The following is a 17,356-nucleotide window of genomic DNA, read 5'->3' as shown; positions in this document are numbered from 1 at the left end:
TTCGACCGTCTCCTGCTTAGGTTAAAGTACTTAAAGGCTATGGAAGATTATTTATTCAAAAGCCTGTTCCAAACATTATTTCTAATGATCCTATAATTGTAGGCATCATTCACTAAACCAACCCTCAAAATAGCCCAATTTCATGCAAACTTTTCAGTTTCTATCATTGCCAATCAATAAACGGTGATTGACAATTTTAACAAAAACAAATCATCAACAAACTGCCTACTTGGAAAACGTAGCAAACCTAGAAAACCTTTTTTCTTTTCTCTCCCTCTCTCTGTGCCAATCATTCAATCAGTGTCGTAATAAATGACAAACTTTTTTTTCTCTTCTCCCAACTAACCCTCTCTAAGATATCTCTGTAATAGAAAATAGGAAAAAAAAAATCGAACGCCCTCATAATCGTCAAAACGATCCAAACCGGCTGCCACCCTTAATTGAGATCCTTTCCCATTCCTGTGATGGTGAGTTTAGGAAAAAAAAGTTGAAAACAAAACCTTCACCCACTCAATCAGCGCAGGTAATCGGTTGAGTGTAACTTACTGAAAACTACAGGGCGGAAGTTGTCGCACACGTGTGACCGAATCCTTCGTTTTTTTCTCATGCTTTTTTAAAGATCCAGTTCCGGACACACATAAATCGATTCGGGAAGAAAAAAGAACGGCAATCCCTCCACGACCGTAAATGGTTGGGCTTCTCTTGGCACTGCGGGTAGAGGATATTTAGGCTATTGTTCGATGATGGTTAATATAGAAGAGCTGTCTCACCTCCGTAATAGCATCGATACTGTTACATCGGTTCGTGTGGCAGCTGGTTTTCCGACAGTTCGTCCTCTCCCCCGCCTGATCAAATTCCAGGAACTGAACCAAATGATGCGACCGGGATATGTGACCTGAATTTTTATAAGGCTCATTTAGCGAGAAGGGACAAAAGCTCCTAGGAAAATCCCTGCTACGTGCTAGGGAGTTCGTCGGAAAATGGTTCGTCTTTCGATACGCACATGTGACATCTCGTGGCCAAGGCAAACAGTCTGCTGGAAAACTTAAAATTGAACGATATTTACGATTCGGCATACATCAGTTGGTTCATTTTTCTTCTACATCGTTACATAGTTTTAGCTTGGTTTGTTAGAGGTAATCCGATAAAATTCAATCATGCAATGTCGGATTTCGGAGTCAAACGTGTGGAACTGGCGGATAGTTAGAAACTTACATTCACCGCCATAAATCGATCACAGCTTTTAACACTTTCGGAACTCTTTTTTTTTCTTTCGCATCGTGTCGCAGAATCCGACGATTCACCGGGAATGTACTTGCGGGATGACTTCCTCGGTCGACCCACGGAACTGCGAGCTCCGACGGCTGAACGGGCGGCGCTCTTCCTGGATTTGGCTCTCTCAGGACGGGCGCAAAGCAGCAGTAATAACTTGGAGCCGGCACTAATTTATACCCTGCACGTCTACCAGTACAGTTTGTCCGGCAAGCGTGGCGGTAAGTTTGGTGCCGACCAATAAATACACTTTTATAGTTTTGCAGTCGTACTTAATTCCACCGTTTCCTTTATGCTTCTTCGTGTGTTTTCTCTTTGCTCTCGTTGAATTAAAAACCGCCCCATTCGATTGGAAAATCGAAATGAAAAAAAACAGTGGAAGGTGGTCGCAGCCGGCTCCATCTAATCGACCTCGGAGGTTGTGCCAATCGAAGCGGAGGGTTGCCTCTGTCCGGCATCGGTAATGTGCTGCTGGCAATACTCAGCGGTCAGAAACATCCACCAAACAGGGACCATCCGTTGACGCCACTGTTGCGGGACTGTCTGGCGCCACTCACTTGTCACGTGGCAATCGTTGCCCATGTGGCACATTCTCAGGTACAACGGAGTGCTGTAAAATTTTGAACACGACCAAACCACCTACATTAAACTATCATTCGCAGATTCACAGCGATACTCTGACCACAATCCAATTGGCGTCTCGTATTCATCGAATGCGCCGACGAAAACCACGGCACCATCTGTTTGGCGATCGAGGGGCAGGGCTCGGTGGATCTTCCGGTCACCAAACCGGAAGCTCTTCCGAAGGTCCCGATCCATCCAGTTCGGACTTTTCTCAGGACACCGTAATCTACATGGGACCATGCGACGAGGCAACCGATGGCGAGCACCCACCCGTCTATCTGCCAAGTCTCAATTCCGGCGACAATCGATGTGCCATGAACAAAGCACTCAAAGGATCGGCCGCCGAAAAACCGACCCCGACTGTGACAGCTTCACCCCAGAAAAAGAAAATTACTTCCACTCCCAAGCGTAAGAGTGAAACCCAGCCCCCTCCCATCAGATTGAATTACTTCAATACCTATTCTTCCCCCCTTACAGCTCAAAATCCTGCCCCAGCACCGATCCCCACACGTACCGACAGTCTGAAGCGGACTCAGCACTATGGTCAGCAACCGGTTGCCAGTCCGGAACTGGTAGCCAATGCAATCCAAATAGCTGCTCAACACGCTTCCCCCAAAATAGTTGCCGGAGCCTTTAAGCACATGACCGGTATCAGTAAAGGTTCGAACATTCCCACACCGAAAGGATCTCCACTAAGACGACCGAATCCATCAGCAGCGGGAGCCTCAACCACTTCCGCCGCCGCCCGAGAAAGTCCCTCTCGACAGGTTAGTGAGGAAAAGTGGATCGACGGTCCACGAATGTCCAAATCCAAAGTTCACGAAGCTCGGCATATGCTGAGGGAAATCAACCACGTGAAAAACCACGAAACGTGGGTTGACGGTCCGAAAACGGCCAGTGCGACACAAGTGTTTCTTCCCCCGACAGCCCATTCCAATCAAGCCTATGGGTTCATGGATAACCACAAGAAATCCATGATACGACAGTGGGTCGAGAACCAATCGATACAGTTGCTACAGCAGTCGATGTCCGCGAATAACTCTCCGGCCCACAGCCGACATCAGAGCTACAATCCACCCAAGTTCCGACCAAGTAAATCCGACGAAGATGGTTTCGTGCTGGAACTGGAACGAAACGATGAACTGGTCAATCCAATTGCATTCCGAGGTTTCACTGCAACTAGCTGTGGGTTGAACAGTTCGGAAAGTCACGTGCGCACAGGTCTCAAACAAGCCTACAGTCTAGACAATCCGGAAACTCAACCAATCTCGGTAATGAGTTTACCGTACACTACAGCCGTAACGACTATCATGACTACGACAACGGGAACGGCCACCAACACCACCACCGCCGTTGCTGTAGCGAACGACAACCAATCGGAAAGGTCACATCCTGCCTCATCGCGGGCCAGTGACAAACCAACCAGTAGACACGGTGATAGCCAAGAAGAAGAGGACCAAGACAGTGGACCTTCGGAAGTACCACCTGCTCTTCCGTTGATGGATCCACTGGGTTCGCGGGAAATTTCCCACGAAAGCATCCACCGGCTCTGTTCCAGGCATGTGTCGAGGGACAACATGAGTATTCACAGCCACAACAGTCACAACACCGGAATGATGGACTGTGGGTTACAGGTTACCGAGGACGATATAGCGCGAACCATGGGAGGGTAAGTTTAGGAAAATTCAGGTTCGTTCTATTTGGTAATTGCTTGAATGCATGTTTTTTCACAGGGAGCATCCTTTAAGTGCCCTAAGTCATGGTGAGCTTTCGGTCGTATCGAGTTTCAACGTCGGTGGCGACGCGTTCAGTGATTGTGTAATTGGAGATAGCATGCGGTAAGTGTAACCCCTCCAACATCCTTGAACCCATCCGCTTTAATGCTCACAATTCCACAGGAACCAATTTGACCAACTGGCAAGGTTACGGGAGATCTTTACCTCGCAGCTAGCGATGGCCGAGGTAACACCGGCCTTTCGACTTGGGGATGCCGGCAGTGTCTACAGTGAACCGGCGTATCGCTTCAACACGGGTCCAGCTAGTGTTTGCAGTGAACCCGCCTACCGGCCACCAAGTCCCCGATGTCGTGACTGTCGGCAATCGCTGAACCTGTCGCGGACACCCAGCCAAAACTCGTTGCCAAGTTTAACGGGGATCGTAGCGATAGCCGGAATGGAGCAGTACGCTTCGCTGCGACACCCGGACGGAGCGTCGGATCCTAATTTGCCAAAACTTGAAAAGAACACCGAAGATCTACTCGACCCGGAAGAACACATTCGCGAGAATCCTCTCGCGGAACTCGATGACCCGGATGTGCTGAAAGGAGCCAGCTCATCGATGCTAGCACAGCAAACACTACCTACCTTGCCTCTTCTGCCGTTGTCCACTCCGGAGGCGTACGACAGCGGTCACGACTCGACACCACGGACCTCAAAGCACTCCGGCATCTCGCGGAGGGCAGAGAGTGGCTACCACAGTGTCGGTACGGTTCGTGACAGTGACGAATCCAGCTTCGGTTCGGCCGCATCACGGGCGAATCAGAAATCCAAGAAACGAAACCGCAACGACAAATCCCTGTGCCACTGGTTACGGAATCCGTTCAACTGCACCTACCCGGACACGGAGGGTGACGTGAGTGATTTTTAGGGACACGTGTAAATGTGTAATGGACCTTTGCTTAGTAGCTTAATTTGTTTTTGCATCCTCTCAGGAAGTCAGAGCACTCCACTGGCTCCTGACTTAGCGTTGTCTGTTGAAACCAAAAATAGCCTAGGAGATCGTCTAGCGAGAAAACACCCGAAGGACAATAAACTGAATCGCACCCTTTTTTCGTTGTTTTGTTGTTTCGCGGTCGTAAGCCGTTCAAAAAAAAAAAATAAAAGGAATGGCGAAGGCCTATGCCTACTTGATTCGCAATTTCATTACCTGTTTCGATCTATCAGAGGAAAAATTTTCAGTTTCGAAATCGATGGTGCATTTATCGACTATTTGTACAGTAAACAATTTTATACATTATATTGGCTATAATTCGACCTAATAGTAGAAATCTGAAGCCTACTCGCAGTGTCGCTTCACCTCGTTGCTTCCGTTTGTACAACTGAACTCTAGATACATATATAAATACGTGTGCCGCGCTATTTCTCGTTAGCTAATTATTCCGAACATGATGAATCAGTTTTTCACTCAACCGGTTTCCAGGAGCTGTTCGGTAATTTTAAACCGTGCAAAAAACATAATGCCACCACAATGCGGGTTTGGTCTATTAATTATCGGACAATAGTTGCGGTGAATATCATTTCATGCGTTTTTCTTTGTTCTCGTTTCGGCTTTTTTTAAATTGGTTGCAACAATTAATAGAATTATAATAACATTCAATTAATTGCCGTCCAGGCTCTAATGATTTTCAACTGAAAGAAATACACGGTAAACAACTCAATTTATGAGCATATTTCGTTGAATCATCTTATTTAAAGACCAAAAGGAGAAAACTAATCGGGACGGTAAAAGTTGTTTGATTTATTTATCTTAATTTGAAATCAAACATCAACGCCATCAACCGATTTGTTTATAAAGCTGTTCTTAGATTCGCTCTGGTAAGCATGCAACAATGTAATTTTACTTTGCCTACTACAAAATGTCTTCGTAAGAATTTCAAGTATGCAAAAATCTAGAAGATCTAGAAGTTTCGAAAGCAATCGAAAAAGAATATTTTAAAAGAAAGAGCATTGGTAGCATGATAAGAACTACAAATGTTTTACCAAACATCCTATTTATGTTGGAATTATTATCATAATTATTATTATTATTATTATTATTTCCATGCTATCATTTTGGAGCGGTCAAATCGTGGTGAGTTAGACCACGAGTTCGATCGAATCCTACCTAACTTTGATATTGCTACCATTATTAGGAATACAAATAAATTAAGATCGAAAGATCAATACGGCGTCACATAATGACGGCATATTTCAACATGAAAAATTTTTTAAAAATGACATAAAAAATAAAAAAACTGTGAGGTAATGAACTCAACACTTTGAGAGCGAAATAAAATAAAAAACAGGACGAAATAATAAAAAACTGATTAATAGAAATCGAGAATACTTCACGATAAAATAAAACAAGTATAGAATAAAATTAACAGAAGCAAAATTAGAAGAACAAAAAGAACATCGACCCTCATTGAATATCTAGAGAGCAAATTGAATAAGTTAATAGAACTAGATAGTGTTAATTAACTTGAAAAAATGAAATAATAAGGTAAGTTGAATGATTTACCAATGACAGTCTATAGAAATCGAACAAAAACGGGAATACGGAATACGGAATACGGAATACGGAATACGGAATACGGAATACGGAATACGGAATACGGAATACGGAATACGGAATACGGAATACGGAATACGGAATACGGAATACGGAATACGGAATACGGAATACGGAATACGGAATACGGAATACGGAATACGGAATACGGAATACGGAATACGGAATACGGAATACGGAATACGGAATACGGAATACGGAATACGGAATACAGAATACGGAATACGTATACGGAATACGGAATACGGAATACGGAATACGGAATACGGAATACGGAATACGGAATACGGAATACGGAATACGGAATACGGAATACGGAATACGGAATACGGAATACGGAATACGGAATACGGAATACGGAATACGGAATACGGAATACGGAATACGGAATACGGAATACGGAATACGGAATACGGAATACGGAATACGGAATACGGAATACGGAATACGGAATACGGAATACGGAATACGGAATACGAAATACGAAATACGAAATACGGAATACGGAATACGGAATACGGAATACGGAATACGAAATACGGAATACGGAATACGGAATACGGAATACGGAATACGGAATACGGAATACAGAATACGGGATACGAAATGTGGAATACGGAAAACAGAAATTGAAAAAATATCAATATGAAAAGAAATAAACATACATAAAAAGAGAAGCATAAAAAGAAAGAGAAAGAATAAGTGAAATAATGTAGTAATTGAACGAAGAAAAGAAACCAAAACAACGGAGAATACAAAAACAAAATTGAATATCGCAAAAAAAACAAAATGAACGAGAATAAGTAAGAAAAAAAAATTGAGAATAAGTGAAAAAATATATGAGTAAAAAATCGAAGAAAAAAGGAAGGAAGAAGTAGAATTATGAATAAAAATAAATATAAAATGAAAATGAAGACGAAAAACAGAATAAGCGATATAAAATGATAAAGAAAACGAATATATAAGAAAACCGAAAACTGCATACAAAGAAAGAAAAATTAAGAAACGATAACAAAGATAATGGAGAAGAAAGATAAGAAGGAAAAAAAGGGTAGAAGGTACGGAATGCGGAATGCGAACTTGTAATACGGAAAAGAGAAATATAAAAAATATCAACGTAAAGATGAATAATCATAGATAAGATTACATGAAAAAATAGAATAATTAAACGAGAACGACAAACCGAAAAAATAGAGAATACAAGAAAAAAAATTGAATACAGCAATAAACAAAGTGAGTGAGAGAAAATGAGAGAAACACGAAAAAGAAAAGGGACTATTAAAAAAAGCAAAGGAAAAAGGAATGAGTAAAAAAAATCAATAAGAATATACTCCTGAACGACCAAAATGGTAAAAACCGGGGTAAAATACATGATATAAAAAATGAATAAGAATAAGCAAAAAATAATATGGAAATGATCAACAAAATAAGCAAAATAAAAGCATTAAAAAAGAATTAAAAAGAAAACCTACAAATATATAAAAATATAAACAAAAACAAAATGCAAGAAAAAGGGAAGACGAAAAATGAAAATAAATTTGATGCGGGTGCGATCAATTAATGTTGTTTCGAAATAAAAGATGCCTTTTTCATCAATTGGTTTCTCGTCTAAACATTTATTTTTCGTTTAACGGCCAAGCCAGATGAAAGTTGGCCGTAAACGAATAATAAATGTTTTGACGCGAAATCAATTGACCAAAAAGACATCATTAATTTGAAATGAAAATTAAACAAAAAAGAAAAATAGAAACGATAGGAATGATAAGGAAGAAAATCAAGATACGAGAAAGAAAGGATGCAAAAAGAAATTGAACAAATAAAGAAGGGACAAACAAGAAAAAACAGAAATGAAAGAAAGAAAAAGAAATTAAATAATAAACAAAAACGAACAGAAATATAAAACAGAAACGAAATGACAATAAAACAGAAAAAGCATACGTTGAAAGAGAAAAAAAAGAAGAAATAGAATAATGGAAAAGGCAGAAAAGAGAAGAAAAATTGAAAGAGAAATGACAAAAACAAATTAAAAGATTAAGAACAAGAAAAATGATTAGGAAGAAAAAATGATAAATAAGAGAAAGGAACAAGAAGAAAGATATTGAACTAAAGAAAGAAAAGAGTAAAATAACAAGAGAGGAAGTAAAATAATGTTGAACTAGTTTTGATAAACTCTCATCCACCAACCTGCATCGCATAACAATAATTTCAAAGCAAAAAAAAAACAGATTGATTCACTTGAAGAAACATTTGAAAAGTTTAGTTCATCCTGTTCAGTTCACTACTGCATCCAAGAATTATTTCATGGTAGCATTAGTCGGTGATTGTATTTTTTTGATTATTAGTGTCACTCAATTATTTCTTATATTATACAGGAATATATTGGGTTTGAAGAAAAAAATTGTGGCATGTAATTAAGCATCCAATGATTTCGTCGTTTTATTTTCTACTAAATAATCCACTTACTCCTCTTGAAGTGATGCTAACTTCTCTAACCGTGTCTATTATCGATTACTAGACATTTATAGTTTTTTTTAAATTATTTAACACCACATTCCTTTTGATATATATGTTGTACATGTTGAATAACATTCATCGATTGGAAAGAGATATTCCAGGTCACATTCAAACAGCAATATTATTTAGCAAACACATTATTGTTAACTCGATTTGACCGGATTTTTTTCGTTCAACCTTTTTTTCTGTTTATGATGAAGTTAATATTCAAAATATCGTATGAAATGAGATTCACCCAACGTTAAAACTACGTCAGCAACCTCCGGGGTAATCCAGATTAATTTATCGCCGGCTTCTGCAGCTGTGATCAAACCTCACCAGTCAACAGTCCCGTACGTGATATACTCCCAGCAAACACACATAAATCTGTTGAATCAAATTACGCCAATTGAATTAATTCCCATAATAATATAAAACTGATTTCGCACGTCGCGACGAACAGCGAAAAAAAAACATTTGCGTTGAAAAATCAATCGCAATTGTACCTATCAAAAACCAACGACCGTTTATCGAGCCGATGGTTGCCGACCACTTTTCAAACTTGGCCGTAATTAATCTGTTTTCCAAACGTCCTGCGTGCCGCCCTCTTTCGTCATGCTCCCTCCCCCAAGTGAAAGGACATTATGTCCGAACTTTGCGGCCTGTTGGTTCGCGTTGGGGCTTGGCTCCCGCGTTGAATCAAATTCAGTTGCAGCAGCAGCAGCGAACATCGAAATTTTATTGCAGATTAAAAATTGGAGCCATGACAGACCTGATTGATTTCGATTAACACTGCCAGCGACGATGAACAGTAGGAAAGGGGGGAAATCGAAAAAAAAGATGCAAATAGGTTTTACCATCCAAAATCATACGAAAAAAAATCCGAAAACCGAAATGAAACCGAAACGAAAATTTTCCACGCTGCCCAAATTCACCCCGTCGTCTCTTCGTCAAACAGCAACAGCCACCTGATCGCATTTTTACTATACAAATAAAAAAAACTAATGGAAAAAAGGCTTTTACCGGAATCGACTATATACATAGATATATTATTATTATTATTATAGAGTAGTGTAACGGATTGCAACCAACGCCGGTAACGTAATCGATGAATATTGTGCTACCAATCAATACCATTGTAGAATGGAATTATTATATATGAAATATTATTATTATTATTATTGCTATTATATTATACAATATTACTAGAGAATGAACGGGCAAACGTGGTCATTATATAATTAAAAAAGTAATTTTATACAAAGTGATCAAAGGATAAGTTGATTGTTTTTTTTTCTTGCAATATCCGAAATTCCCGAAATTGAAAGGTAAGTTAATAACGTTTAGGTACCTCAAACAGGTAGACTTCCGTGGATCATTGTTGGCAATTAAAGTATTTCGAAAAAACCCATTTGCAATAAAAAATGTGGAAGACTAATTTCAGAGACATATCTGGAAGATGTGAATAAGAAAAATGCTACCTTATCACTTCTGAAAATTGAAAATCGTTGTCATCAGTGGATTGATGGTGTGAATTGTGTAAAATTTATTTCAGTATTTCCCGAAATGTAACGATTGATCTATATTAAAATACTACCTAGTCAAAACGAACTTATTATCACTTATTAATTTATCAAAATATTATAAGAAGGCGGATGAAAGAGAGTAAATAACTTTCCACTCGCAGCATTGTACAATAGAATATAGAATAGATATATAGAAGCAAACATCCAGAAAAGTTCTTAAAAATCAATTATTGATTCTTAAAAGAATGCAACGCTTTTGCCACTGAGTATTGTTTGTTGAAAATAATAACTTTTTTGGCGTCCAAACCAGTTGGAAGATTTACTCAACTGGTATCAAGCGAACATAAGGCAATGGAATTGCTCGAACGTAGAACTAAACATGATGCGTATTATATCGATGCTGACGCTTAGTGTTAATTTAAATGCTCTCGTTAGCACTAAACGCATTTAAATACGGTTGTTCGGCTGGTTTCATTGTAACTTAATTCGTTAATAATGTCGGAACGGCGATGGCTAAATATTATATTTAATATGGGTATATCGTACTATGGACCCTTCGATGAGTAATGACCATTATTTTTAGCAACTTTTGCAAGTCATCGTACTACATACCCTTTTTTCATGTTGATACCGAATCGTAGAATTTCCTCTATGATAAATAAATTGTAATGCATTTGATTTATCTTTTTTGCGCAGATCGCTCAATAAGTCTTAATTACCCTTGAATGCACTTTTAGATTTGATTTGGATGTTCGATAATTCTTTTGACGAAAACTTCCGGTAATCAGAAATAACTGATTTTTCGTATGTGATTTATTACCGACCTATAAGTTTCATAGAAGATATTTTACCAAATTTTGCAAAAAATGTATAATTTATACGATAAATCTGAATAGCCACTGGGAACGGTAAAATAAAGAGAACTATTACAAGAAATAGCAAAAACTAAACTATGAATTATATGAACATTTTGAAACGTACACTCGAACGTTTGTTTTAAGGGTGGGCTATCAGAGTATAAATAATGGTGTTAATAAATTTATACTGAGCAGACAATGAAGCAACTACAAGGAAAGGTAAGCGCTCCACTGAAAATTTCAGTTGTAATGTATAATTGACAGAAATTTTTTGATTTTTATAAATGTATACTATGAAATTACTTATTTTTTGTAATAATGAATCAGAATACACTTCTCAGCTTTCGACATATTATTTTTATCGAAGTACAGAAAATTTTTTATATCCTGAAGCCTGCAGTTACATATTTTTTGTCTTTATACAAGCGATTGAATGCTTCACAGAATTCCCAATCGCGAAAAAACCGCAGACATTTTCCGATCTCGTCGGACTGAGTCGAATGGTATATAACATTATGGGCCTCCGAGGCTCCGTTCGAAAGTCGATTTTCCAGCAATTCTAATACCTTTCTATAGAGAAAGCAAAAATGTGTGGTTACTACAACTCGAGATATTCGTTCGTTCGTTCAAAACTCACCACACTCTCACATGGTTAATTTTTTAAAGGCTAAGTAAAGTAAAGTAACCCAAGAAACCACAATTACTCAAAAAATCCACTTTCCTGCTGCTTAAAACTACATGCGGAACTTTTGAGAACTTGAAAGTACAGATCAAGTTCCGCGTGAACTTTCTAGCTGCTTAAGAAAACAAGTGGCAATTTTAAACAGTTCGAAGCACAGAACAAGTTCCGCGTGTACTTTTTCGCTGAATAGAAGCTGAACAATGTATTCTAGAAGCAGCTTAGAAGTTCGTTCGGTTACGTCACGCAATCTTTCAAGTGTGGGTAATTACTTTAAAAATGGGCTGCTTAGATTAGAATGCTATTGATGAACTTTAAGAACTGCTCAAATCAGTCCCTTTTATCCGAACTTTTGGTTAGTTAGGAAAGTAAAGTAAGGCTTATTCACATCAAAAGAATATTGTGACACTACAATGCGAAACAATAATACCGATTGTTTCAAGATTAATTGTCCAATCCAAGCGTGAATGTGCTTGTGTGGTTAATACTAGTGTGATTAAGCCACAAATACTCAGTGAATTTCATCGGGCCGCATCGGGCCGCATCGCGCCAATTATTGAAGACGTCTATGCTATGAAAAATAATACAATATTTCGGGAACAATTAAGAAAATCTGTTATGAAAAATCTATAATATTTTATGAAACTGATTTGTACTTTGTTCATAAGTGCATAGCGTATGAAACTCTATGTGCTTTTTCCGCAGTGTATGATTATGTGACCGAGTTGGTGGTTCAATGCATAGGACGCTGGTCATACAAGTCAGTTGTCGTATGTTCGAGCCCCGACCTGGAAGGATTCTTAGTGTCAGTAGGATCCATAGTACTAGCCATGCAATGATTCTGTACACTAAGAATCAATCGGCTGCGAAGTCTGTTCAAACAGAAAGGTCAAATTCCACAAAAGGAATGTAATGCCAAGACTTTGCTTTGCTTATGATTATGTGAATCGATCCGTGCTTTTCATAATTAACCTAGATACGAACTGATGTATGACGAAACGTATTTGAAGATGGACTTTGGGTAGTTTTCTGGTCACAAGTTTTATGAACTTACGATTCGAGAAGATATAATAGACATAACCTATTTTTATGATGGATTTGCTGCAAAATTTCTGATTCGGTAAGCGATGTGCTGCTGAAGAAAAAAGGTTCAGATTTTTTTACAAATGAATTTATGAACCCGAATCAATGAATTTATCAAGATTTTATTAATAAAAAATTGGTACTACTACTACTGGTACTGCCCACTTTTCAGCATCCCCTTTATAGAAAAAAAATATAACATCAAAGCCAATTCATTGGTCGATGCCATTTTCAATTCTACTTAAGAAGTGAGCCGTTGTCCAGCAAGATCATACGTCAGTAGTCGAAACCGGTATATAAATTAGAAGGGTATTGCTATACAATTTTCATATCTGGGCTGTATGACGGATGAGACAGCACTTTCCATATCAGTATTTGCAGGTAAGTTTTAGCATAATGCTTGGTTTGAATGTTACATTTCCTGATGGTAGAGTTCCTATGTGATATTTTTGAGGATCTTTTTTTTTTGTTTCGATTATAGAGGTTTTAACCTTAAGGTCATTCGCCTCTTCGGGCCAGAAAAACTTTCTGACCTTATGTGCGGGGTTGGGAATCGAACCCAGGCGGGCTGCGTGAGGATCTTAAAATTTATGTATTTCTCACAATTCGGCTTCGACTGCTCAGTGCATTAGCTGATTATGTTGAACTTTGTTATGGTAATTTTTTACTTACTCATTTGCACCGAAGTGCAATGTCTTCCCTGATGTGCTGAGAGAACAAAACAATTTGACGGCATGCTGCCGACTAGCAGCTTGTACTCATTCAAGGGGTCTTAGTTCCTTGTGGGTAACCGGTTTGTGCTAAGTGCACAATCATAAATGATGATCTATTTCCACACACTTAGATTCAAATGAATAATCTTTTGGTCCCATACAAAATTGCTGAACTTTATCCGGATCCGAATTTCGGTTCTTATGATGCGTCTTTCAAATTTCTCACTGTCTTTAAGAGTGCCGATACAAGTAACGTAAGGAAATGGATGGTGATGATGAAAATTTTTTACGGTTATGTCAATGCAGGGCCGGTGAAAGAGGTGTGTACGGTGGGTAGTACTACCCACTCGAAAATTCCAAAGGGGGGTAATTACCCACCTAAAATTTCTATCGAAAAATAATAGTAATGTTAGTATCATTTATAACATTAAAAATAGTTTTATTGTAACTGAGAATAATAAATAAAATCAGAATTATGAAATTCTAGTACTCAAGGTAGAGCAAGGATGTGAAGATATACAACAAAACCTGTTTTAATCCATGTGGTATTCTTCAAAATAATTTTCTTTGATTCTTAAAAGAATAACCGAGATCGGTTTGTTTGGCCGTCTACTGATAAAAACAATCAATTTGAAAAAATTTGAGGTCGATTTAGAACATTTTTTAGAGTTTTTCCCCATTTTCAATGATGGTATACAATTTTAAACCCACTTTACCCTATATTTCCGGTTCCGGAATTCGGATCCGCATGAAATTCAGGAATTACGTATGGGACCACAGGATCTTTCATTTGAACCTAAGTTTGTGAAAATCGGTCGCGCCATCTATGAGAAAAGTTAGTGCACTTATTTTCACATTTTTTTGCATATTTTACCCCAGAATTCCGGAACCGGAAGTCGGATCCAAGTAATATTCAGGAATAAGGTTTTCACAGTGATTGCATAACCTTTCTATATGAGAAAGGAAAAAAGGTGAGGCGTGACAATGGTCATTTGAGCAAGCAGAAATCTTTTATTGACTTAACTTTTACCTTCAACCAAAGAGGTCGAGTTTACGCATCTCATTCATGCCAATCACTCGAGTCTCTGGTATGCCGGAAAGTACCGAAAAAGCTCTTTTGCCATTTACTATACGAACCGGTAATAGAAAAGATACCAGAAAAAGAAAAGATACTAGAAGTTGTCAGTTTCTATTTGCGACAGCATTCTTATACACATTGAGTTCTTCACTGTATGGATATTTTTCTCAATCTCTATACAGTTAGTTGAACATCAGAATGAAAGGTTTGTTCGAGCTATTGCTTATGCCCCCAGATTCCAGCGTGTTGGCTGTTTAGCCTAGGTTGTAAGCGGTATTCTGTAGCGCTGCACCCCCCGCTACCTGATGGAAACCCATCATGCTATTTTTACTTTTCACTATTAGAGATAGTGAAGAATTGATTGTGTACGAGAATGCAGCCGCAAGTAGAGAGTAACAACTTCTGATAACTAGTCTTTTGTCGGTTCGAATAGTAAGTGGTAAAAGACCTTTATCGGTACTTTCCGGCATACTAGAGACTCGAGTGACTTGCATTGATGAGATGCTTAAGATCAATTCCTCTTGCGAAAGTTAAGTTAGTAAAAGATTTCTGTCCAGGGGACGGATATAGCGTGATGGGTAACTCGATGCCTTTCACGCAGCCCACCTGGGTTCGATTCCCAACCCCGCACATAGAGTCAGGAAACTTTTCTGGCCCGAAGAGGCGAATGACCTTAAGGTTAAAAGCTCTATAATCTAAACAAAAAAAAAGATTTCTGCTTGCTAAAATAAACCTTGTCACGTCTCACCTTTCCATTCTTTATCATCACATAAATTAAATCATTCAAAATCTTTTGACGTAGGATTGCGTCTTTGTTTTCTATACCGGGGTACAAATTCAAAATATAGAAGTAAAACCATATAGACAGTGGTTAGGTTTTGAACAACTACAACTCAACCACGAACAATATCTAATTCTCCCTATTTTTCAAACCATTGTCATTCCTCTAATTGATATGACGGTTTCGTATACATAAGATCACGGTTTCCATGTGATTTCTGCTCTTCAATAAGTGCGTTCGCATTTGAGAAAATTACTCACAGAAACCCAAATTCAGTGTCGAATCGACTTGTACTCTGTGCGGTTCGACACTGCCGTAGAGAAAGGTTGCTTCCACATCGTCCAAAAAGTCCAGGAACTAACTAGGAAAACAACATTTTTTGAGCAAAATTTCTTTATTTATTATCCAAATTTTTTATATCATTCTTATAGAATGATTTGTCCATGGCCTCAAAATAGGCTTCAGTTGCGGCGATGATTCTCTCAGATCATCAAATGACAAGTAGTCGCTGGGGGCTAGGTTATTGAGAATATGGTGGGTGAAGAAACAGATCGGCGACCAATACGTTCAATTTGGCCATTATTTTCATTGACTCGGTGCATTGTCTTGGTTAAAGATGATTTTTTCTGCTCCATATGAGGCCGTTTTTTACGATTCCATACTTCAAACGCCTTAATAACTCCTAACGCATTAATATCTAAAAACCTACCTAAATTATACCTCGAGCATCTAAAAACTGACGCCATACTTGTTGCAGATACCTGTTGCGTTTTCCCCGTCTAAATGTTGAAACAACTCCAGAGAAAAAAGATAGATCCATGTTTCGTCCACTGTTTCATATCAACGCAAGAAATCCTTTTTATTGCGACTAAACAGTGCCGACCAGCTTTCTGGATTGTTGATGCGTTGTTGTTTTGTCGTGAATACGACTTACTTTACTATGGGGTGCCTTTTCAAAATTTACCCTCTGAGAGAGTGATAAGTTTTTGATCGTGAATATCTCTTGTTGTATTTAACGAATCAACATAATTTTAGCTACATGCCATTGGAAATATGATCACAATTTTATGATGAAATTTTCAATTGTGTGACATAATCTCAAATAATTCAAAATTAAACTTTTCTGAAATGTTTGATATAAACGAGTATCAAAGAGGATAATTCATAAGGCGCGTTTGCCTTTCTCGTATTTCTAAAGCTCATAGCTCAGTGATCTGTGAAAGGATTTATTTAATCTAACTACCAATAGAAACGAAATTTTTCAACTTAAACGTGTATAGCAAAAGCATTGAAGTATTTCAATAGTACACTATTGAAAAACCTGTCTCATTTGACCCATGTCAACACCAGCCAATCAGAACGCGTTCTGAGGAAGAGAGCAAAATATCCGCTGCTGTACAACGAATCGTTCGAGAAAATTTTTTCGAACAGTGCTTAATATCGTAGTGAGTTCCACAATTTGGACCTTCTGAAAGGCAGGAATGAATCCCGTACAGCATCCTGATAGTTTCTTTCAATGAAATGCAAATCCAAAATGAAATAATCTATATGCGGCTATTTTTATAGCCGTTGGGACCGCCCTTTAGTGAAAAAGCTACAAACGAAATCACGTAAAAAGAAACCTCTTAACAAACATTGTATCAGTTTGGATTCTATCGCCACTGCGAGCAGATGTATTAAGTATCGTTTGCAAAGCTACTTTCGCTTTCGACAAGAGCGATTACGTCACAGCTGCCAGTTGTTTGCATTGTTAAAAATGCAAAAAATGCAACGAAAAGTGGTCAACGGTGGAGAGCATCACACAAAATCAACCGTTTTAATGCCTCTAAAAGTTTTCTAAAGAACTATTAGAATTTCTTGCCTGCAAATCGAAGGTAAATATCCTCAGTTTAGTGCAAATCTAGAACTGTTTGATTTGATT

The 17,356-nt window shown here is 38.4% G+C and overlaps 1 protein-coding gene across 3 annotated transcripts in view; it reads left to right on the top strand.

Moving 5' to 3' along the window:
- Window positions 1–9,985, top strand: part of LOC131430053 (kinesin-like protein CG14535) — a 377,655-nt gene extending 367,670 nt beyond the window's left edge. Inside the window, exons 10-15 of one of the 3 annotated variants that reach the window (XM_058594676.1) lie at window positions 1,290–1,493; window positions 1,649–1,869; window positions 1,935–2,304; window positions 2,374–3,565; window positions 3,630–3,734; window positions 3,795–9,985. In XM_058594676.1, the coding sequence (XP_058450659.1) occupies window positions 1,290–1,493; window positions 1,649–1,869; window positions 1,935–2,304; window positions 2,374–3,565; window positions 3,630–3,734; window positions 3,795–4,542 (2,840 nt within the window). In that variant the 3' untranslated portion in view covers window positions 4,543–9,985. Of the gene's footprint in view, window positions 1–1,289; window positions 1,494–1,648; window positions 1,870–1,934; window positions 3,566–3,629; window positions 3,735–3,794 lie in introns of all 3 variants that reach the window. The other 2 variants (XM_058594674.1, XM_058594677.1) reach the window with 2 other exon arrangements.
- The last annotated feature ends 7,371 nt before the right edge of the window (window positions 9,986–17,356 follow it).

This window comes from Malaya genurostris, chromosome 2 (assembly GCF_030247185.1).
Source record: "Malaya genurostris strain Urasoe2022 chromosome 2, Malgen_1.1, whole genome shotgun sequence".
NCBI lineage: Eukaryota > Metazoa > Arthropoda > Insecta > Diptera > Culicidae > Malaya > Malaya genurostris.
This window is presented reverse-complemented; position numbering and strand designations above follow the sequence as displayed.